Source organism: Trachinotus anak, unplaced genomic scaffold (assembly GCF_046630095.1).
Source record: "Trachinotus anak isolate AG129_WGS33_773 ecotype Australia unplaced genomic scaffold, CSIRO_AGI_Tana_v1 ptg000012l, whole genome shotgun sequence".
NCBI lineage: Eukaryota > Metazoa > Chordata > Actinopteri > Carangiformes > Carangidae > Trachinotus > Trachinotus anak.
The window spans coordinates 18795879-18818714 of NW_027273863.1; the positions used below are offsets into that span (position 1 = coordinate 18795879).

The 22836-nt window shown below is 38.3% G+C and overlaps 4 protein-coding genes across 7 annotated transcripts; 1 reads left to right on the top strand and 3 right to left on the bottom strand.

Moving 5' to 3' along the window:
- Window positions 1-595: 595 nt before the first annotated feature.
- On the bottom strand, window positions 596-6815 carry LOC139629317 (COP9 signalosome complex subunit 9). The gene is made up of 3 exons (XM_071491865.1): window positions 6600-6815; window positions 5344-5416; window positions 596-1234 (listed from the first exon to the last, which is right to left on the bottom strand). Exons 1-3 carry the CDS (start codon window positions 6693-6695, stop codon window positions 1197-1199), a joined length of 207 nt encoding a protein of 68 aa, XP_071347966.1. The 5' UTR covers window positions 6696-6815; the 3' UTR covers window positions 596-1196.
- A 1110-nt stretch (window positions 6816-7925) lies between these two features.
- apoda.1 (apolipoprotein Da, duplicate 1) lies at window positions 7926-13305 on the bottom strand. Of its 3 annotated transcripts, XM_071491863.1 has the most exons (7): window positions 13164-13305; window positions 12973-13071; window positions 12095-12133; window positions 9472-9609; window positions 8985-9106; window positions 8787-8872; window positions 7926-8625 (listed from the first exon to the last, which is right to left on the bottom strand). In XM_071491863.1, exons 4-7 carry the CDS (start codon window positions 9586-9588, stop codon window positions 8390-8392), a joined length of 561 nt encoding a protein of 186 aa, XP_071347964.1. In that variant the 5' UTR covers window positions 9589-9609; window positions 12095-12133; window positions 12973-13071; window positions 13164-13305; the 3' UTR covers window positions 7926-8389. The 3 variants fall into 3 exon arrangements, with proteins under 3 accessions (XP_071347964.1, XP_071347965.1, XP_071347963.1); XM_071491864.1 differs by lacking the exon at window positions 12973-13071 and having other exon boundaries at window positions 13164-13302; XM_071491862.1 differs by lacking the exons at window positions 12095-12133; window positions 12973-13071; window positions 13164-13305 and adding an exon at window positions 9907-11011.
- On the top strand, window positions 11737-16473 carry apoda.2 (apolipoprotein Da, duplicate 2). Of its 2 annotated transcripts, none has more exons than XM_071491860.1 (5): window positions 11737-11883; window positions 15159-15292; window positions 15488-15609; window positions 15872-15960; window positions 16071-16473. In XM_071491860.1, the coding sequence occupies exons 2-5, from the start codon at window positions 15173-15175 to the stop codon at window positions 16310-16312; spliced, it is 573 nt and encodes a 190-aa protein (XP_071347961.1). In that variant the 5' UTR covers window positions 11737-11883; window positions 15159-15172; the 3' UTR covers window positions 16313-16473. The 2 variants fall into 2 exon arrangements, with proteins under 2 accessions (XP_071347961.1, XP_071347962.1); XM_071491861.1 differs by lacking the exon at window positions 11737-11883 and adding an exon at window positions 15001-15024.
- Window positions 16474-17887: 1414 nt separating this feature from the next.
- LOC139629099 (apolipoprotein D-like) lies at window positions 17888-19765 on the bottom strand. The gene is made up of 4 exons (XM_071491478.1): window positions 19620-19765; window positions 19307-19428; window positions 18434-18522; window positions 17888-18254 (listed from the first exon to the last, which is right to left on the bottom strand). The coding sequence occupies exons 1-4, from the start codon at window positions 19737-19739 to the stop codon at window positions 18013-18015; spliced, it is 573 nt and encodes a 190-aa protein (XP_071347579.1). The 5' UTR covers window positions 19740-19765; the 3' UTR covers window positions 17888-18012.
- Between the last annotated feature and the right edge of the window lie 3071 nt (window positions 19766-22836).

Here is a 22836-nt window from a genome sequence, read left to right on the forward strand (position 1 = left end):
CAGTTAAAGCCACAACTAAGAGTTATTTTCTTTATCATTAAATCTGTTGATTATTTTCTCCACCAATCTGTGTTAATTGTTTGGTCTATAAAATGTCAGCCAATGGTAAGAAATGCCCATTACAATTTCTCAAACTCTGAGGTTGTTTTCTTCAAATGTCTTTCTTTGTCCAAGCAACAGTCCAGAATCCAAGAATAATTGGTTTCCAATATTGTTTTAGTTTTAGTGTTTCAAGCAAAAATGCCAACAGTCAGTGGTTACAGACTCAGTGATAATTTAAGAAAAGCAGCAAATTTCTTGGTATTTTTGCTTGAAAATTAGAAATGATTAAATGATTATAAAAATAGTTGGAGATTAGTTTATTGTTTCTGCCCTACACATGATCTTCATCACGTGGAGACTGTCCAGTTGTGCAGCAACTACATTTGCTGATGGTGATCATGTGATATGACCAACAACTTGCACATTACATTAAAAAACACTGTAATGACTCATTTTGTTATTTTCTGATTATAGTTCATTAACTCGGTATGAATAGGTGATTTGATGACAGAGAACAAAGATGCAGCTGAAACAATCTGATGACACTTAATGCTTCATATATACAAAGTGCTATTTATTGAGTTTTAACCAGTCACATATCGACTTTCATCACAAAAATACAAGTGTGGTTGCATAACTACTGTACACATATGTACAAATTTATGACGTAACAGGAGACACTGGTATAAAACCAAACACAGAACATATGTGACTATCACACACTGTCATACAAATAATTTAAGCAATTTAAGCAGGTCATCATTTATCATATACCATCTGCAGCATGTTTAAGGGCGACAGCATTCGGAGCCTCGGCCCATCATATGTATAATTACGTTCCTAACAGGTGTTCAGCACTCTGAAACCTGCAATCCAGTTTAGAAGCAGTCAAAGACATGAGCACAATACAAGCTCATAATTTTAACATACCGTATATGAAAGAATCCTTGGGATCTTAAGAATTTCACAACATCTGGAGCCGGTGAAGACTTTTTAAGGATGTTTTAAAAAGCCTGAAACTAGGACAACTATGAAAGGAAATTGTATGTCATTAGACAGTAAATGGCTGGTTTGCTCTCCACAAAAAAAAGTGTGCTGTGGAGCTGTGTGAATATCATCCATCACTCCCCCGAGGACATGTTGACATGTCTGTCTTACTGGATGTCCTCGTCATCAAACAGATCTTCAAAATCTGTGGCAGGAAAACAAAAACACAATTATTACGCTAAACTTACATAACAGCTGGACAACAAAACTACGGCTGTATTTCAAACGTTTCTGCAAGGCAGGCATTTTCTCATAAAGCGTTGGTGGGTCGAAGGGGTGCAGGGTGATAAAAGTAAAAGGATCTGGGAATGCACTTGGTGAAGGGTCTGCAGCGTGGCCTTCCTGTGGGTCTGACAGTTTGTGAGGTCAGAGGTCAGCAGGAGAACTGTATGAACATGCATAATAATATGTGCCACATCCTCTAGTGCAGGTAAACTGCATTTAACACTCACTAAAATCAGCTTAAAGGAAAATATGCTTTCATTTTATTAGCGAATGTTATACCATTCAGTAGGTATCATATCGCTTACACAGTCAGTCCCTGTCATGTGTCTTGTGGGAAGATTTATTTGTTGACATTTAGTTGTTGTACTGTATGTTTGCTGCAACTATTGCTCTTTTCTTTGATGCCACCTTTTTAGATATGGTTCTTTTTATTTTCTTTGTGTGTTTTCAAGAGCTCTCACATTGGCAAATTAACTGGCAACTATTTTGATTATCAATTATTTGTTTTAGTCATGTTTCAAGCAAAAATGCCGACAGTCAATGGTTACAGATTCAGTAGAGTGAGAATTTGATGCATTTCTTCAGCATATATGTTAGTAAACTGAGTATCTTTGGGTTTTGCGCTGTTGGTCAAAAAAACAAGTAATCTGAATACATCACCTTGGGCTGTGGAAAATCATTGTAGGCGTTTTTCACTATGGCACTACTAGCAACAACAATGAATTAATCAGATGAATAATCAATTAAATTAATCATTAATTTGCAGCCCTAGTGTTTCCCTGCAACTACAACTAGCAATTATTTTCGTTAATTAATCAGGGGTTTTTTGAGATGTTTCTAAACCTGAACTTATTCAGTTCACGGTCACATAACACAAAGAAAGCAGCAAATACTCACAACTGAGAGTCTCAAAACAGATAACCCTCATTTTTTCTTGAAAAATAATTAATTAACAAATATACTGATTTATTTTCTTTCAATCAACTAACTGTTTCAGCTCCAATAAAAAGTCCTAACAGAGTATACTTTATATCAGATCTCTTCAGATCCTTTACCAGCTGGGAGAAAGAATCTGCTGAACTCACATATACATTAAGTACATAACATAATCACAGACACCTGGTTAACACACACACACACACACACACACGGAGGAAGGCAGAGCCCATAATGTACATGTGTGTATGTAGGCTGCTGCTAAAACTTTAAAAGAAATTTTTGAGTTATCACCCCAAACTTCTATGTAAACTTTAAATGCTGTTGTATTGTTCAATATAAATAAAGTCTGCTCACTTGCTATTGAACAGTCTGTATTCAGACTACAGCGGATCCACATTGTGTGCAGCCCCTCCACAGGAATTTGCTCTGAATATGTGTTGTCTCTATGTCCCATTTGTGCACAAAGTGCTGTTTTCAAACATGTCATCAAACATACAAAACACAAAAATCTTAGACACTGACAACACAAACAGTGCATGATGGGAAAACAACATTTTGAGCCTAATTAAAGCCTTTCACACAAAAACAAAACAAATCACGTACAACAAAAGACAGGTACCGTCAGGTGACACAACTCATTATGTCATGTTGTAACTGCAGGGACAATGTTTTTCTTCTAAAACTCCCATTTCAGGAGTGTTGTTGAAAGTTTAGGGCAATGTTACAAATCAAGGAGCAGGACTGTTCTGTGGCAAATTTTCCAGAAAACTATTCAATCATGATATATATCGATAACACAATTTAAAATTACATATAAAGTGATTTATATAATTTCTTCAGTATCAGCCCCTCCTACAATAAACCATGCAGGAGAAAAACGAATGAACATGAGCCTGTAGTGGTTATACACAGCCTTTCCACAAGGCTAAGTTTATGATTCGCCTATAATACCATCTTAATGATAATGATTAATGAGTGCAGTTTCAAATTAGTCTAGTAGGTAAATGCCGTTGAAAAATTTAGAACTAGACCTAAACACAATGAAGTAATTTCGGTCACAGCAGTTTCACTTCTGTGACTGTGAAAGAATTAAATGAGTGTGACACCGATTGTTTAAATGAATGAACGTTTAAAATCCCTTTACAAATGTAGGCCAGGGGATTGGGAGCTGCTTTCAGTGAGGCCAGAGACAGTGAAGTGGTACACATCCCCATCAGAGGGGGAATAAAGGCTGCCACCCTAAATGAGCCTCATACAAAGCACATCCACAGAGCTCCTGCTGAGAAGGCTGCGTGGAATTTGTGTCGCACATGGCAAGAACTTGTGGCTGTTTGATGTAGCGACGCCTCGGGACAGAGATCACACTACATTATAAACCGCAGTTTGTAAAAAGGGGGTTGGGGTACAAGGAATGTTTTGGGGGCCAGTTAAGATGTTTCCTGCTGTGGAGCCAGCAGTGCACTGACGCCCAGGGGTGAAAGAACATCATGTGCTAATAGATTCAATCTGCTCTGACTGACAATGTCCTATGTGAAGATGACAGACCCCTAAGTTCGCTTTAAATTACCTGACAGACAAAAATAACTTGCATCAATACTTGTATTTGTGAAATGCTTTAAGAGGATCGTAACAGCTCAAAGCGCTGTGAGGTTCTGTCTAGGGGTGTTAAAAAAAAAAAAAAAAATCGACCCTTTTCAAAACTAGAATTACCACCTCACAGTTGCATGCCTCTGCCAATCAGTCGTGTTGCAGGAAATATGGTCACAATCTCCCCTTCCTGGGTTACAGCATTGAATAATGGCCAGACGTGTATTTGCGGAACATTATGATGTCACAGTGAAGTTGAACTGACCAGATATAAAATGTCATCAACTTATCATTTTATCCTATTAGACATTTGTGTTACGTTGTGTCATAATTAGTGTATGAATTCTTGCCAAAAACGTGTTTTGTAAGGCCACAGTGACTTTGACCTTCAACCTTGGATCACCATCCAGTTCATCCTTGAGTCCAAGTGAATGTTTGTGCCACATTTAAAGAAGTTCCCTCAGGGCCTTCCTGAGATAACAAGTTCACAAGAATGAGATGGACGGACAGACAGACAGACGGACGGACAGACATAAGGACAAAAAACGTGATGACATAATGTCTCCGGCCACTGCCGCCACGCAGAGACATAAAAACTCAGCACTAAACACAGAGATACAGCTTCTGCAAGTTGATTCAAATTCACACATCAGATTCAAATTCTGCAAGAATTTCATCAAAAATCTACACAGAAAATAAGGGAAAATCAGCAAGTAACTAACTAACTAGTGTCTGTCGTCTTAAACAGTGCCCAAAGTTTAGGGCTTCATTAAATTTGGGCACTATGTGTTAAAAGGACTATATCTCACACACAGTTCTTTCTATATTGATGTGAACCCACTCAAATTAAAACTGAGTCTTGGCACTTTAATGTGGTATCCATTATTTCATTTCAAACTGAAAGTCCTCAAGCTCAGAGCCTGAAGACAAAAACTGTGTAACTGCTCAAATACTTCACGGCCTGGACTTGGACTGTGGGGGCTTGTGTATTTGTGTGTGACACAGCCCTGTCATGCTGGTGGATAGGCTATATACTATAAAAAGCTGTTAATGGAGAGGTGATGCTCTTGTTTCCAGCAAGTAAAAGTAAAATCAGCATTAGCAACACTAGTCCCAACTCCTCCTGGTGGAAGGTAATGACTAAAGTAGTAAACTACATTTGCAAGGACATGTGCTCATACAGCGTTGCTGAAATCCTGGATTCATATATATATATATATATATATATATATATATTTTTTTTTTTTTTTTTTGTATTGCACTGTAGACCCATGTGTATTGTATTTTCAAAAATGGGCATATTATCCTTTTCAACCACTGGCCTTACATGGGTATGGCCAATGGTACGTGCAATATGAGCAACATCAGCAGTTAATACTGACTTAACATTGACCTCTCTCAGCATTTTAATGAAGGTTCAAATTGATTCAATCATTTTTGAGAATCTCAGTCCGTCAGGTGTGACGGTAATGCATGGCAAGTTGTATGTGAAGAAATCTTTACCATTGAAGAAGTCTGCATGAACTGCCTTTTCATTGGCGGCCAGGTCCATCAGCAGTCCTGTGCTTCCCCCAGCCTGCCAGAGAACAAACATGCAGCTGAAAGGAAAACATTTTACCCAAGAAAGTCAGCCAGCAGCTTACTGGCTGGACAACCAGAAAACCTGCCTATTATATACAGTCTGTTAATTAAAATTACTCATTATAGTTCTGTTGTGGTCAAACAAAAGTCTGCAAAGATCCTATTTTTAAATCACTACTGCTACAACTGTCTTCATCCCAACAGACAGCTCATCAATCCAAAAGGCAACTTTTTACTGAAAGTTTCTCATCTGTATCTATAGCCTCTTCAAAAACACTGAAAGTAGCCAATTTGCTACTTTGTGAAATGAATTCGATCAGTGAGATACTAATAAATGCTTCATGTTTATGCTGTGATCAGAGGTTGGTAGTAACGGGTTCTGTTTATATATCCTAAGGAAACGTTCTTTAAATAAATTGTACTTGTTGGAGTAGTTTTAACCCTGCATACTGTTCACTCATACGTGAGCGGATTTTTAGAAAGAACATTCCAATGCATTCATCATGTTATTTTCATATAGTCATTATTTTACAAAGGAATCCATGGACCCAACCTGCTTTTGTGTCAAAACTAAGGGCTGCTGGTGGTGGTGGTGGTGGTGTACTGGTGGTGGGAAACACTTTGGGCGTCTCGCTACCAATCAATCCGCAGTTTGTCAGAGTATTGCTGCTGACCACGAGTATCCCTTTATGGCCATTTTTTTTTTTTACCATCTTCCAGCGGCTACTTCCAGCATGAATATGAATCCAGTAGAAACTTTCAGGATGTGGTAGAACAGGAGATCGGCTGCATGAATGTACAGTTGACAAATCTACAGAAATCATGTGATGCATCAACATGGAGCAGAATCTCAAAGGAAAGTTTACATCTTGTTGAATCCATGCCTCAAAGAACTGAGGTCGTTTTGAGAGCAAAGGAGGAGTCATGCCCAGGATTAGTTTGGTGTTCCTGATAAAATGGTTTATTTAACTTTACACCTTGATAAGTAAAACTGACAGTTAAACAGTCAGAAAATGTTTTTGTTAGATTAACCTCTAAATACAAGTTAAGTGATTAAATAGCTAGAGAAGTATTCAAGTGTTAGGCTGTGAAAATGGTTATAATAAAAGCAGGGGGTTGGTTCCTACAGGAACCTAGTTCATTCTTTGTATATTGACTTAGCTGGTCGGCTAACACACCTCATCCAGATCCACGTACGGTCCAGCGCCTTCAGGGAACATCTCATCCACTGCTGGTTTCATGGTGGTTGAGTTTGACTGATCCTTTAGCGGCATAGATGAACAAAACACTTTCTATTTTTGTCAATTTTTTTTTTATCCAGGTGTCTCAGCTACACCAGCTATGTCGTGGGCTTCACAGCTAATCTGGTGCGAAAATAAATCCGATGTGAAAGTCAAGTCGGGAAACAAAGGTTCCACTACTTTCATGGGTAAGATTGTATCCTGAGTCGCTTTAATACGAGAGGTGCAGAGTAACCAACCACATTTTCTCCACTGCTGGACTTTAAGTAGAAATTTGAAGACGCAATTTTATCAATAAAAGTCTCGGATTTATTTTCAACACGCCCCAAAGATAAGCTGTATGGCCGAGAGACAATTGGTCAAACTGATCAAAGCTATTGAGGAAACAACTCCGTGCAAATATGCAAAAAAAAAAAAAAAAAAAAAGAAGAAGAAAGAAAGAAAAGAAAAGAAAAAAATCAACAATGTGGGTAAACTGCAGTCTGAAGTTAAATGTAGATGTGCACTAAGTTGCTCTCCCGTCAGTCACACTGTTCTGGTTCCTGAAAGTCAGCTTTAGAAAACACCTTCAGCAATGTGACAGCACATGTGAGTGAATATAACCAAATACAGAAAAGACAACGAAATGCAAAACAACACAACCAGATGCAAAAATGACGCTGGAAGCGTAGATTACAACGGAAACGTTTCCAAGGGGAAACTAAAAAGTGATGAACACAGCTTGCTGTTGCCATGGTGACTCATGAACGAAGACGACCATCAGTGGTGTTAGAAAATGGGTTAAAATGTGAGTTGTTCTTCGTTTACTTGTTGGTTTAAGCATTCATTTTATATGGTCCGAGTCTTCGTTTTTGGTCGCAGCATTTTTTAAAATATGAATCATTTGTTTGTGTTATGTTCAGTCAGGGACGTTTAGTTATGTTAACCCACACTCCCTCAGCTTGAGGCGATATAAAGTGGCAATTCAGATGTTGTTGTTTTTTTTAATCTTTTGCACAGATTAAAATAGCTTTGTTTTATTTACTTTCATAGACACATAGTCAAACTAAAGCTGAAATTTTTACATGTTTGGTATTTATATTTGAAAAAGAAAAAAAGAAAAAGGCTACAGGTAATTACCAAAAAAACGAATAAACAACTAATCATTGCAGCTTGAATCCCGGTTTCTAGAAATCCTGCTCGCCATACATACAGTACTTTTACATCAAAATTGTGTTTGAGTGTTAAAGAGAGACTACACTTAGGAATCCAGATCACAAAAGGTACATTTAACTGACTTTTATTTACTCTAATTAGATCCTTTATGTTTACAATTTGTGGTATAAACATCAGATTCACTCAATGTCATTTATTTCCATGACTTTAGTTTGTAAATGAAACAACACATTTTTTTTCATTATGTCAGAATGAACAACTTCACTCAGCTTGTAATATTACAACCAGTGGTGATGTGGTAAATACAAAGGTGGGTAAACTATGACCTAGTATTAATTTATGCTTTTATAAACTATGTACTATAATGCACAGTATAGGATTGCAGTTATTTCAAGTTATAAACATTTATATTGTCTTAAAAGGATTGAAAAGTCTGTTCCACATACACACAATGTGAGCAACAGAGTCTACCCTCCTTATAACAATCACCATAAAATATTAATCAAAGATGGACACATCTTCTTCCATCTTGTCACCAACAGTGCCATCTTGTGTTACATTTCCAAAGCTGCTCAGAGAGTTTTGTCACAGCCCTGCTGCCTGCTGGCAATCATCCTGGTCACGTCGATGTTATTGTTGGCGAAGATCTCCCTGGCTCTCTCAACAGTGGAGTCCGGCAGGGTCCGTGTTCGGCCCAGGACCCAGGCAAAGTCAACATGGAAGAGCCTCAGGATATCCGTGCAGGAATACACCACAGCTGAGTTCACATAGTCAGTGGACAGGATCCAGTAAGGGGAGTAGGGCAGGACTGCAGTGAAGGTGTAAACGTTAAGGAGAACAAAATAAGATCGAAAGAAGATCAACTTAAATGTTTTCTCCTGGAGAAAAAGTCATCTGATGCCTGTTCATGTTAAGAAACCCACTAACAATACCAATTTACTCATTATCAGAACTATAGCAAATGCTCACCATAGGAATAACTTATTCCCAGCTTGGCTGGATTCTTCATATCCTCTATGACTCCAGTCCCTTCAATTTTCCTCAGGTCTCCTTTTCTGTTTTATTCCAGACAGTCAAATTTCATGTTGGATATAAGGAAAATACACAGCATGCAAACATCACCTCCTGACTCCACATTTGCACAAAGAAATTGCAGATGGGACTCACAGTATTTCAGAGCTGACCACTCGAATGGAGTTGTCTGTCCTCATAGTGAAATTGGTTTCAATGCATCGGCCCTTCTCAAACTGGGCTGGCAGCTTGGCAATTTCAAACCATCTCCCCATAAACTATGAGGGCAAGAACACACAAGTTCAAAGACAATTTAGAGCACTGCGAGTGGAGACTATGAATAAATCTACATACTGTAGTGAATGCAGTAAAAAAAAAAGGTAGGTGTTCAAACTTTTTACTTTACTACATTTATTAATGATTCAGGTTCAGATTTAACATGAAGAAAAAAAAAAGGTTTATCTTATGAAAGATGATGCATCCTTATAGAGTACAATACTCACCATACTTTCTCCTCCACTGGTCTTTAAGATTGTTATTAAACAATGTTCAGATAAATGTTTGCTTAAGTATAATTATTAATTGCTACTTCCTATGAAATAAATGAAAATTAAATACAACAACATAGTGTGTACTATTGTACCTGTTTGAGGATGAACGCAGGTTGAACGGCCGGTTCTGGACACGGTCCCCAGTGGGGAACCTGAGCCCTGATGAGTGGGAGAACAAATGCAAAAACCAGAGCAGAAGATAACTTCATGGTGAAACAGGCCTTTGTTACCTGCAAAAGAATAGAGAGGTTACAAATTGAAAGTTGTGAGAGTGAAAACATTAAATCGATGTGTAATCAATTATTTGGCAACAGAATTGTGACATGAAAAGTCAAGATATAAGCAGGGTAACCACTGAAAAGCAGGACGATGCATTCATTCTTTAAAAAAAGAAATTTGTGAATCTTTACCCAATATCTTTAACAGAACAAAAATACATTTAGGCAAAGAAACATTATTTGTCGTTGTCACAATGTTGTAATGATCTTATTTTTGTATTAAATACATTACTAAATATCTTTTCTTACCTCTGTGGCCTGCCGGGTCAAATATGTGTTCTCTCCTTTGGACAAATTCTGGTATTTGAATTAGAGACGTTGCACTCCTAGGTTTTGCAGTACTGCTACTCTGTGTCATGAATGGGCGTCTTTGTGTGGAGCCAGTCTTATTTCAGACATGAAGTAAGCTATTAGCAAATTGGAGTCATGGGGGACATACCAGTAGAAACGATATAAAACAATCTGGATGTTTCCCTGCCTCAGTTGGACAGGAATATGTTTTTTGTTTGTTTGTTTGTTTGTTTGTCTTGTTTTTTTGTTTCCATTGAATATCTGAAGAACTTACATGTTGCAAAGCTGCACAATGTTTTTATGGACACAACATCATCTAAATAAATGATAGCCATTTTAAAGTTGATGATCTAGTTTATTTTCAAACCATAGAAAAGTCCTAGTCAGTTATACAAAGTAAATGACTAAATGAATTAGATTTGATCTAATTCAATTATATTTAGTCATGCTCACATCACAGTAGCTGACTGCCCCATTTGATAAATCAGAGTTATAACCTTTTTAGCCTTAACAGTACTTGGGCTCAAGCGATGTAGATGTTGGTTGATCCACTACTACAACATTGTTGGGTTGATTATGCTAGGTCATAATTCTGGGTGGTCTGGGACACTGTAAACACCCTGTTGCGTTGCTCATGCTGCAGGGGTTGTAAGGGCTTCATTGAAAAAGTCTCTAACATGGTAATTTGGTCATCAAAAACCTATTAAGAGGACGAAATGGAAAAAAAACCCAACATGGTTGAATATTTACAAAATGCAGATATCAGGTAAATGGTAAAAAACCCTTGGGTCAAACCAACCCAGCACATGTTCTTTCCCATAGTTACCCAGCAGTGGGGTTAAGGTTGGATTATTCTTTAACCCAGCAGTTCTCAGTACACTATAAAAACATATCTGCCTCCAGAGAAGGCACCATGGCTACAAACAAGGATAAATTAAAGAAGAGAAAGATCAGAAGGTTTAATCTCCAGCTAATATAGTCTTCGCTAGGAATGAATTATTAGTTGCACCCACATGCATCAAAGCCTGGTTAAAGCAGAGGCGCCAGATTTTTCTCTGGATGGAGGCAATGAGCTCGACTGGTCAGTGGATGATCAAGGAAAGAACAAACCACACTGGCATATTTGCTCTTAGACAGTAAAAATATCAAAAGCGTAAGGAATATTAAAGGAGTTGAATGTAGAGACTGTTAGACCAGAACATTTCAGAAAAAAAAATTCTTGTTTATATGGACTTGTTTTGTAATAGTTTTTGTTTCGATATTTTATCACCTGGAGGTTTGCTTCTCTTTTTGTCTCAATCTTTGGTGCTACGCAGTCATTCAGCTTTTATTTTTGATCTTCATTTTCTGTGATAAAGTTTGATTTTATGTAGAGGGCACTCTTATCTCTGTCTTTTTAGCCATGATTGCTGTTAATGCTCATGCTCATACTCATGCTGCCCAGCCTTAAACTTAACCAGCCAATCCAAGCTCTGGGAAAAAAACAACAAGAGCTGAAAGATACTAAAACACTCTGAACTGAGTCAGGTAGTTTGTCACTATGTGCATCACCATTCACCTTTCATAGTTATTTTATCTGCTGGTCACATAAAAGCAGTTACTGGAGAAGGTTTAATCCTTCCTCCCTCTGGGTGTCACCAGAGAGCTAGCCATAATGTTACTGTCAAATTAGCTGTGCCCTGAGTTTCAGCATGTTGACATGACTAGAGTGAATAAATTATACTTTGGTTTATTAAGATAAAATATTTTGTGTGTCTGTTGCCATGAACAAGAACAATGTTAATTTATTCATTCCCATTCCAGGAGCCTGGTATCATGTATGCTGACTCACCTAATCAAACTGAGCCCTTGTTAATGTTATCAGTGACACCTGTGCAACTCCTCTTATGAGTCAAATGGCTGCTGTGAGAGATCTCAAGTAATCGTCTGAGTTTTGTAAGTATACAGATTTTAACCTAAAAGCAAAAATAATCCATCTTTAAATTAGCCAATCAAACAATGTTTGTCAGACTTGGAAAAAGTAATATAACCATGCATGGTTGTTTGCGAGAGAAATCATTGTGGTTTATGATATACATTTTTTAACAAATGCTATTTTAAGATACTTGATTGGCAGCATTACGTGACAGCTATAGTAAAGACTTACATGCTGCTAAACTTAGAGTCACGCTGGGGCTCCTGGCACCTGTGTACACACACACACACACACACACACACACACACACACACACACACACACACACACATTGTAGGTTAAACATGTGGAAGTGAAAGTCACACATGTGGAAGTCACACATGCTGTAACACACATACAGAGCTTGAGAATATTTCCAGCTGCTGAGGGACAGCAGAGGTCACAACATCATCTGTGACCTTTCACCTAAGTTGGTTCGACAGTTTACCACAGAGTGTTGTCTAAAAAAGGGTCAGGCAAGTCAAAGAACTATTTTGTCACAGAAAAATAAGTAATTTAATTACAGGGTTAGGATTAGTTACAGTTAAAGTTAAATTCGAGCACTGGTTTGTGTAGACAAATGTGGTGTGGGTGTGTGATTTATGTGGACTTTGATAGGCCAACATCTAAACTGACTGAGGGTTAAAATGTGCCGACTGACTTTGTCCAATAGAGAACAATTTTATTTTACAATAGTCACATTCAGAACAAACTCAAGTGATGTATGCGTTGGTGTGGGGTTAGAGTTGTGTCAGAGTTTTAGTGTAACAATAGATATACACATGCATGTGCGCAGGAGTTATGGAGAAATTAGGGAAAGTAGAGTGGGTGGTTGTGCTTACAGAAATACTTGGCAGCACATACTAACACAGAACAATACAACAAGACCACAAACAAGAGCATCACAAGTGATAACAGAATCATTCTGACAGTGACTGGGTGTTAAAAGCTTCCCAGATATTTAATTTGTTGCATGTCATCTTCGTTCCCCTGGATTGCATAGTCCTGTACAGGTGTTACTATTATTATGTCCACCTGCTGCAAGAATAAAATGAGATGACATCACTTACAATGGCAGACACTTTAGGATACTGTGATCCACACAGTGAGCAAGTGGTCCTGTTTATTGCAACATCTTCCCCAAAAATAGGATTCCAGCTGTAGCAAATCTAAATTAAAAATACAGAAAGTAGCTAACATTTGCATGTTTTTGTTTTCATTATTCATGCTAATTATCCCTGAAATCTTCTTGAACACTTACTTGAGGTTTTGCTGTTGGCTTAAGAATATAATGAAGGAATCTACGCACTGCGCAGTGGCCAAAATATGCCAAAGAGGCCCATCAAGGTTTTTGTGGGCATTTAGCAGAGTGCACATTCCTTTTCATGTTTCATGAGAAATTGATTCAACCTGCACACCTGTTAATAATCATGCTGAAGGGTTGTTGACCACAGGCACAACAACTCCCTGAACAGGTTTAGATTTAATGAAATTAGAAACTTAATATATGATATTTCAAACAGCAAGTTGTAATCATATTAAACAAGTTTCTTCCTTTCTAAAAGCAGGAAGGTCATCAACATATATTTATTATGACAGTAAATTAAGTAGATATTTTACCTTTTATTTACCCTCTTTGCTTTCATGAAACAAAGGATGAGTGATTCATGGTGTAAGCTGGTTAGTGTTATCAGCAAGCTGACTGAGGTGAACGTTTGGTTAAGCTGATACAGTATGTAGTTATCTTTTCTTATCTTTAACAAAGATAAGACGCCTATTGCCTTTATTTTCATGGTTTTGGTCAAACATGCCTGAGAATGGATCACATTGAAAGGTCAGAGGTCACTTCTCAGGTAAAATTCCACTTTATCATGACCAAAAACTGTACAAATTCATTCTTATTGCAACAACATGACCATCTATCTATACCATCTATACAACCACCTCATACACAACCGCCTCTGTGTTTACACCTGTTTGTAATTTACTAAACAACAGCACGTCAACTCTGGTTCTCTTCAGAATTTCTTTAGCACCACAGCTGATCATTATTTTTATCATCATCATTATTATATCCTTCAAATGTGGCCCTTTGTCTTAGAAAATAATTAAATATTTTTCTATTGAAAGCAAGTGGTTAATGTGCTTATTCACTTTCTTGTCAAGGCTTAGTTAAGAAAATTCAGATTTTGTTTTGGAGGTTAACTACCAGTGGCTCAGCATAGAGTTGGGAAACATCTACCCTGGCTCTGTCCAAAGAAGCAAAAGAAGCACAAAGGCTGTCTACCAACACCTCTAAACTAAAGCTCATTAATGAACACTTTACATCTGTTTTGTTAATACATTCAAAACTCAATGTGTTGAAAGGCCAATTAGTGGTTTCACAGGTGGTTATGTTGGTGCTGCTTTTTAGCCGCTAGCAGTAACTTCTTAGAGTCTGGTAAGTTTTTGTACAGTGTTTCTAGTGACCTTTAAGGGTTTTCTTAGATTTGGACAGAAACGTTTCCTAAAACTCTTTCACAAAACAAAATTGTGTGCAGGAATTCCATATATATATATATATATATATATATATATATATATATATATATATATAATTTCAAAACAGTTGCTACCTTTAAAATCAACAAAACCACATAAAAGTGGCCCTTTTAAGTCAACAAATCAAAAATGTATTTCTTAAATTCACAGTATACAAACTCTACGGCTTTGATGCGACTGTCTATTGGAAAACTCTTGTTAATTTACAATTTTGAATCTTTTATTTAACTTTAGATCTTGCTTGTGTTTATCAAATACTGTATCTTGTTTGTAATTTCATCTTTCATTTGGGAAAACAATATCAGTGAGATGAATTGACTGAGGTAAATGAATGTAGATGCATTCAACTACTACTACAAAGACCTGATAACATCACTGACCTGCCATTGGTGCCTGTTTGAACAGTGCCTTCATTTGAACAGGTGCCAGCTCTCACACTCATTCATCATAACAGTCTTTCACTAAAACATAGAGGAGGGGCCATGGATGGTGATCAGTGATGAAGCTATAGGTTCTTAGATCTATAAAAGACCCACAGAAACTGTTTGTCCTACTCACAGCTAGTAGCTGATCACATACAGGTGAGCAGTCTCTTTCTGTGCATGTCTCCTGTTCTTTCAGGTCATAGTTGATTTTCAAAATGTATATTTTGTTCACTGAGCTCCAGAGCAGGAGACCACTTCAGTAAATGTGCTTTCTGTTTTATTCTCTGCAGGTTGTGGTGATAAGATGAAGGCCATGCAGGTGATTTCCTTGACTCTGCTGTCTGTCCTGGCAGCCAGTGCTCAGGTCTTGAAGTTCGGCAAATGTCCGAAGCCTGCCGTTCAGGCTAACTTTGATGCAACCAGGGTAAATACAACTCTTCATTTTTTTCCTTATCATTAGTTTGCTATTAATTAATGTTCAATACAGCATGAGCTGTGTACTCTTTCAGGCACCTGCCATAATGAGATCATCAATAAGGACCTGTGTTGCAACAAATGCAAAATATTTGTTACCTACAGAGGCTTATTTAGTGTGTGAATACTTGTACTTTCTCTGCAGTACATTGGCAAGTGGTATGAGATCCAGAAGCTCCCAACAGCCTTCCAGAAGGGCGAGTGCGGCACTGCCACCTACAGCCTGAAGAGTCCTGGAGTCATCGGGGTCCTCAACAGTGAGCTGCTGTAAGTATGATATCTAAATGCCAGTGTTTAAGATTTGTGGGTTTGATTTCTGCTGCTGTCCCTATCACAGTCATTGTAATAATGATTTTTTACAGAATATCCCTGGTCAAATTCCTGTCTCATTACCACCAGGATCGCAAATGTTTATACTGAATCTAATCCATGAAATGAAAACAAGTTAGGATATAAATTTAATCACCAAATGTTTAAAAAGAAAAGAAAATAGTCAGCTAAATTGATTTTCATATAAAAACTTTTTTAGGGATGATGGAACCACTAATTCTATCGTTGGCTCTGCCAAAGCCAAGAACCCCGCTGAGCCTGCCAAGCTGGAGGTCTCCTTCTCTGGAAGTAAAGATGTCTCATTCATAACAAATATATTCTAACCTTCAAGTTTTTTTAAAATATTTACTTGTTTACTGAATATTCCAGCATCACTGACTCTCTTATATCGTCTCCAGTACCATCTCCCCCTGGTCCTTACTGGGTGCTCTCCACCGATTACGAGGGTCACTCTCTGGTCTACGGCTGCACTGACTTCGGCCTGTTCCGCATGGAGCTAACCTGGATCCTGAGCAGGGAGCCCACCCTGTCTGAGGAGACCATTGAGGAGCTGCACAGCATCCTGTCCTCCATCGGAGTCCGTGTGGAGAAGATGGTCCCCACCAACCAGGACGTGGATTACTGTAGTGCCATGAACTAGTAAACAGAGATAGCCTACTCCTGTTTCAGCCTACAAGACTGTGAGATACAGGACGACAGGGACTTGTGGCATGACTCACTGCATGCAATGTGTGGTATGCCTCACCCTGTCAATGTTATGCAAAGTCAGTGCAATAAACCTGTAGAAAAAAAGTGTGTGTTTGAAAATGTGTGTTTTGTCTTTCGATCTTGAGCTCATTCTGAACCACAAAGGCAAATAGTAGTATTTAAAGTACCAGAACGCCAGTACTGTGATTCACATTTAAAAAAACTTAAGTACTCAGTGAGAAATACACACAAACCTTCCTGTGTAACAGTAATTTCAGCCCTGTAAGGATTCCTAACACTGACATGGTTCCTTTATAATTTCTGTAACTACATTTAAAAAAGTGCAGTGTTTTCATCAGTTAGAGTTAAATACTTTTTCTAATGTAATAGAACAAGAAGTTCAAGTTAACGGTGTTATGAGTCCTTGGGAGTCAGAATAGTCTCATTTTGAACCCGCAATGCTTTATTTGTGTTATTCCCACATACTTCCTTCTTTGCTTTGTTGGGTTTAATTTTTTTTTAAATGTAGGTTTTCATCCTGGTTTCATCTCTGAATTTTAATGTGACAGTCATAATAGGTGTATTCATATTCCAAAGGTCACATGAAGGCACCAACATTTCTTGAGTGATGTGAGGAAGAATGTGTGTATTAACAGCTGGTCTTGAATACAAAACAAGGTATGATGTTCTAAAGTTAAAGTTCAAATTCAGACAAATGTAGAGGAGAGAGAAAGGGGTATGGCAGGTACTAAAGTTTCTCAGCCACAATAAAACAGGGGGCGTTGTGGTTGTTAGGCATAGTAACTACTTGGCCTCCAGGATTCTCTGGCAAAAATACTTTAATGAAACACAAAGCTGCACTGACACTGACGTCTTTGACATTCTACTTTCAGAACGGGGTTTATGTTTTTGAGGTTGTTCACGCAGTTATCTGTCTGGCTCTGTGTCTATGTGGGAATTAAAGTTTTTTTCCTGTCTTGACCAAACAGACAAAAAAATATGAGTCTCAGCCCACCAGATGTCCTCTGACTTTCCTCCTGTCCCCATATCCACCCAGTTCCCTCATCATCTGAGCCAGTATTTAAACCAGCCATTATCACCAGTTCCCCGTCGGTCCCTCCATTTTTGTTCCCCCGTGTTCTCCTATGTGCGAGCTACCTGTGTTTTCGTAACCTGTTGTCTGTGCTTGCCTGACCACTTGTCATCCCATAAGCCTGTTCTGCACTGCATCAGTCTGCCTATGTGTGTGTCCGCATTTGTGATCTCCCTAACTGTGCTCTTATCAGCAGCCGTGACAAAAACATGCAACTTTACTGCTGCTTACAATTTGTTTACAACTGTAGCCGGACAGTAAGAACTAATAGTTGTGCCAGTGTTGTACAGTATATTCAATAATGGTTGTTAAATATGCACTGGTTCTCAGGCTTTTAAAAGTGACCGTATGCAGATTAGTGTAAAAAATCAGCTGAATATGAGTAATCAGTATTGTATTTCACCAGATCTTAGAACGAACACCAAAACCTGCACCTCTGTTTAAATAAGTTTATTGCATTTACTTTGCATGAGACATACAGTGAGACGTACATTCATAAGTACCACAAACCATAACACACAGAGGTGTGTAGGTCTGTAGGCCAAACTCTCTCAGTCAGTTTACTGGTGCATGGCGCTGCAGTAAGCTGCATCCTGGTTGGTGGTGAGCAGCTTGTCCACATTGACTCCGATTGAGGACAGGGTGCTGTGCAGCTCCTCGATGGTCTCCTCAGGCAGGGTGGGCTGTCTGCTCATGATCCAGGCAAACTCCACATGGAGCACACCGAGGTCTGTGCAGCTGTAGACCAGAGAGTAGCTGTCATAGTCGGTGGACAGAACCCAGTAAGGGGCAGAAGGGGAGTCTGGTGGTGTAAAGGGACAACACAGTCAAATAAACAATCATTTCCGTAAGTTTTTAAAATTTCCTAATGTCCTATATCTACAAAGGAATCTTTCAGGACAACGGTCAACTGCACTGTAAAGTATTGGTATAATTCTTCCAGAGTACCAGAGAAGTTTGTAATAAATTAAGGGTCCTTACTCTCAAAGAAGGAGACCAGCAGCTTGGCAGGCTCAGAGGGGTTCTTGGCCACGGCAGAGCCACTGATGGAGTTTATGGTCCCATCAGCACTAAAAGAGATGGACAGTGAAATCAAAAGTAAGTGTAGTCAAAAGGATATTTGTGTTACATTGACATAAGCAGTAAAAATTATATATGGCTCCATTCAAGCTCAGGTTTTAAGAGGCCAAACACTTCAAAGGGAACATATTCCTTCTTACTGTTAATTTTATTGTTTGCAATATTAATTTACCCACCAATAGAATAAATTCAACTGTTACAGGCTACACAAAAGTCTATTTTTTTGTTTACAGTAAAATAGACCTCCTTAATGTGCCAGGTACAGCCAAAGATTAAAGTCAAAGTCTTAATAAGAAGAAATTTTGATGATCACAAGACAAAGATATTGTTCAATACACAGTGGTGGAAAGTAACTATGAACGTTTACACAGGTACTGTACTGGGGTATTTATACTTTACTTGAGTATTCTAAATGTATGTAATTTAAGAGGGAAATATTCAAATAGCCTACTTTTTACTGTACAACATTTCTTGAACAGCTGTGGTTACAGGTTACTTTACCTGTTCACACAATAAGTAATAATTATCCAGTTGCGTAAAATATAACATTATAACCCTGACAGAGCAATGTAACCTGCATAGTCAGTAAGGTTCATACTTTGAGTAAATCTAGCTTATAATACATACAATTACTACAGTAAAATTTTGAATGCAGGACTTTTACTTGTAGTGGAGTATTTTTACTAAGTTGTATTGTTACTTGTATCTAAATAATACATCTGAATATTTCTTCCACCACTGTAAATCCATTAAAGAAATAGGCATAGTACTCACAGCAGCTCCCTGTTGAGGACCCCAACTACTCCTGGGCTTTTCAGGTTGTAGGTGGCAGTGCTGCACTCGCCTTTCTGAAAAGCGTGTGGCAGTCTCTGGATATCATACCATGTACCAAGATACTGCAGAGGAAGCACAAGGGACCATTAGTGCATTATGTTAAGCTTGACATATCTTCAGGTATAAAGTGCCAAATTGTTATTCAGTTCCCAAAATTGTAACTCTGGAAGGTCTGGTTTGTTCAGAAAAGGCAGAAAAATAAAGCCTTGTTTCCCCACAGAATATACAGAAGTAAAATTAGTTTGGTATTCACCCTGGCAGCATCAAAGTTCTCCTGAACAGCAGGCTTGGGACATCTTCCTGGCACGATGACCTGAGCATTGGCTGCCAGGACGGACAGCAGAGTGATGGAAATCACCTGGATGGCCTTCATCTTTTCTCCACAACCTGTTGGGAACAAAAAAGGTAGTTCAGCTAGTTAGTTTTCAAACAAAACAATAAAAAGCATCTTAACTAAATATTAACTAAAATAGTCACCAGTAAACAACAGGAGAAAATTGTAGCTGCAGCTTACCTGTATTACCGGGTAGCAGTGACATCCTGAGTTTTGATGGCGTTTTTATAGATCATTGACCACACCTCATGTCCTCCTTCGTGTTTACATCGAGACTATTTTGAGAATGTTGTGGAGTGTGTGTGGGAATTGGCACCTGTTCACATATGTATTTTGTGTTTAAACAGGCCTCTGACAGAAAAAGAGATCATTGGCGTGTTAGTGCAAAAGTCGGAATAGTGAAGTACGCAGATCATGGCTGTTGTTAATAACAGCTTCCTGGAATTAGAGGAATAATTGTTTTACATATTATGATATTTTCCTAGTTAGGTATTGTACAGTGATGACACGAGAAACTGGTCTAGAATTGGTTATTTAAGTCTGGACCAAAGTTGGTCAGTCCACCACTGTGGTAGGCTACTGAAATACTCTACAGCTATCTGTGGGTTGGCACCAAATTTTGTGCACACATGAATAACTTTGGGGATTCCCTGACTTTTCCTCCAGCAGCAATTTAAGATTGGGATTTGTAGTTTTGAGTGAAATATCTAAACAAATATTGACTGGATCAGTGCACACACTCTTTTCCCTCTTAGGATAAGAAGACAATCAATTTAGTTTTCATATTTTTTAAACCTATTTTTTTGTATGTTATGTATGACTATGTATGTATAACTACATTTTTATAGTTTTTTCTTCTCCATCAAATTCTTTTTTCAGTCCTTGCTAATTGTGGCCAAATATAAAAACCAATAAATGAGTTAAATTTGAAAAAGTTGCTGTACGACAAGGATTTAATTCTTTTCCCGTTACTTCAGGGATTCTTGATCCTCAAGAATCCTACTATCCAGGATCTCACTAATCAAGATGTAAACAGGATTTCCATCACATGTAAAAGACGTAATGCTTCCACCCAAGAGGGATTACAGTTGAGCTCTGTTGTCAGTCCATCATGTAGAACACAGGAAACGCAGGCAGTCCGGACGTCAGATTGTTACTGTAATTAGAACATGGATGGTGTCCGTGTCTGCACTGACCCAGTAAAACCTGCTCTGATCCTTTTGCCTTACTGTGACTCTGTAATGCTCGGTGCAAACAAGAAGGACAGAAAATCCCTTATAAAAAGCTTACACCTAGGAGATTCCTAAATTAGCGGTTTACATGTTCTAATGCTCAGTTCACTTAATTCCTAAATCCTTCATCAGTGGTTTTCTCTCTTTTCAATAACAATTATCAGGCTTACTTTTACCTGCATGGCTGCAGAAACATTTTCTCCTGTCTATGTCTAATGACTGTAATAAAAATGCAAATTAATGCTACTTTACTTCCTATTCCTACTGGTACAGTTATTAAATCTGATGTTATTATACTGTTTATATCTTTCCCATTGGTACAACGATTACTGCTTCTGCTTCTATGGTTGCGCCAGTGGTGGAAGAAGTATTCAGATCCTTTATTTAAGTAGAAGTAATAATACCAAACCATATTAACAGTACAGTATTACAAATAAAGGGCTTGTATTCAAATATAATAATAATATTTTAATATAATTGAATTGATGTATAAAACAGCAAAGTGATTTAGTTTGTCCAGGATCATGTCTGTGTCTGATCATATTTTCTTGACAAACAGAAAAGTTTAAAAAATCCTGATGTGATAAAAGCTGAAAGGAATTATGTTGTAACATGCCAAGGGTTGAGGCTAAATGCCCCGTGTTGTGTAATGTAACGTAATGTGCTTTAAGTGAGAATTACTGATGACCAGGTACACCCCTTCCTGTCAGAGGGACAGCTTCAGCTGGATACCGAGCCACGACATATCTGAATATCATTTTGGGAAAAATGTCTGCAAAGTCTCCAGAGGCAAACCCATCACAGCTCATTTTTTGTATGAGAGGAAACAGAGAACACACACTGACACATTGCACAACAGCTTGCAGATTATAGTTGTACGAACAGACTGTATTCAATCAAGACAAGAGGAAACTCTCCAGCCATGACTCTGTGTGAGGCTGTACATCCACGTCATAGGACACCTTATTACAACTCATACAGTGGTGTAACTACTGACGATGCAGCTGGTGCACTGCACTGGGGCCCAGTAGCTGTTGGGGGCCCATCACATTTATGGTTTCGAGTCATAGTCTTTTATGCTTTCGTTGTCCTAATTTAAATTTTCCAAAACAGCATGTTTTATGAAAACTTAATTTTATTTCTACCTACCATTTATTTAATGTGGTTACAAGAAACATATTTGCATCGGGGCCAATCACAATTATGTTACTCTACTGATTCTGACTGAACAGAATTAACTCAACAAACGCATGACCTTCATGAAAGTAGGGTTTATAACAGGACTGTTGTATTAGCTGCATTAATTTTAGCCAATTGTACTTAATAAAACACAATCTAAATGTATATGAGTATGTACAGTATATGATAAACAACGCAACAGTGTCCTGACCCATAGGTTAGTCCCCCTCCCACACACACACACACACACGCACTCCACATCTTGTCTGTTGTTTGGCAAAGTCACCACCGCAGCTCACCAATTGTGCACACCTAGCTGCCAGCAGGCATTAAAGAAGAAGTGCAGGCCCATGCTGTAAGTAGTTGGTGAGCACAAACTGTCAGATTAAGTGGTCTGAGAGGATGATCCGGCCAACATTTAGTCGGATTTCTAGCAAATTACCACCAAGCATGTTTGGGTCACCCCTTTTGGCACCCTGGGGTGCACTATACTTCTGACACCCAAACTAGACATGTGAAGAAAAACAACAACAAGACTGATCTCTATGGTTTATAGAGTCTACAAGCTGCATCATGTCGCTTCTCTGCATGTGGCCACAGAGCAGTTAAGGAGGGGTTGGCCATTTTGCCACTGGAAAAGGAAGCTAAGCATTTAGGTGTCTTAACTATGGCCTAAAGTGCTAACAAGGGATTAGTGAGGTAAACGTTGAAAGAGGTTTAGCACT

Coding starts and splice junctions, on each gene's coding strand:
- LOC139629317 (XM_071491865.1), bottom strand. CDS start 6,695: ATGCCGCTAAAGGATCAGTCAAACTCAACCACCATGAAACCAGCAGTG. Junction 5,417..6,599: donor CGTACGTGGATCTGGATGAG/GTGTGTTAGCCG, acceptor GTTCTCTGGCAG/GCTGGGGGAAGCACAGGACT. Junction 1,235..5,343: donor TCATGCAGACTTCTTCAATG/GTAAAGATTTCT, acceptor TTCCTGCCACAG/ATTTTGAAGATCTGTTTGAT.
- apoda.1 (XM_071491863.1), bottom strand. CDS start 9,588: ATGAAGTTATCTTCTGCTCTGGTTTTTGCATTTGTTCTCCCACTCATC. Junction 9,107..9,471: donor CTGCGTTCATCCTCAAACAG/GTACAATAGTAC, acceptor TTGCCCTCATAG/TTTATGGGGAGATGGTTTGA. Junction 8,626..8,786: donor GGGAATAAGTTATTCCTATG/GTGAGCATTTGC, acceptor CCTTCACTGCAG/TCCTGCCCTACTCCCCTTAC.
- apoda.2 (XM_071491860.1), top strand. CDS start 15,173: ATGAAGGCCATGCAGGTGATTTCCTTGACTCTGCTGTCTGTCCTGGCA. Junction 15,293..15,487: donor CTAACTTTGATGCAACCAGG/GTAAATACAACT, acceptor CTTTCTCTGCAG/TACATTGGCAAGTGGTATGA. Junction 15,961..16,070: donor GGAGGTCTCCTTCTCTGGAA/GTAAAGATGTCT, acceptor TATCGTCTCCAG/TACCATCTCCCCCTGGTCCT.
- LOC139629099 (XM_071491478.1), bottom strand. CDS start 19,739: ATGAAGGCCATCCAGGTGATTTCCATCACTCTGCTGTCCGTCCTGGCA. Junction 19,429..19,619: donor AGAACTTTGATGCTGCCAGG/GTGAATACCAAA, acceptor CTTCCTCTGCAG/TATCTTGGTACATGGTATGA. Junction 18,255..18,433: donor GCTGGTCTCCTTCTTTGAGA/GTAAGGACCCTT, acceptor TTACACCACCAG/ACTCCCCTTCTGCCCCTTAC.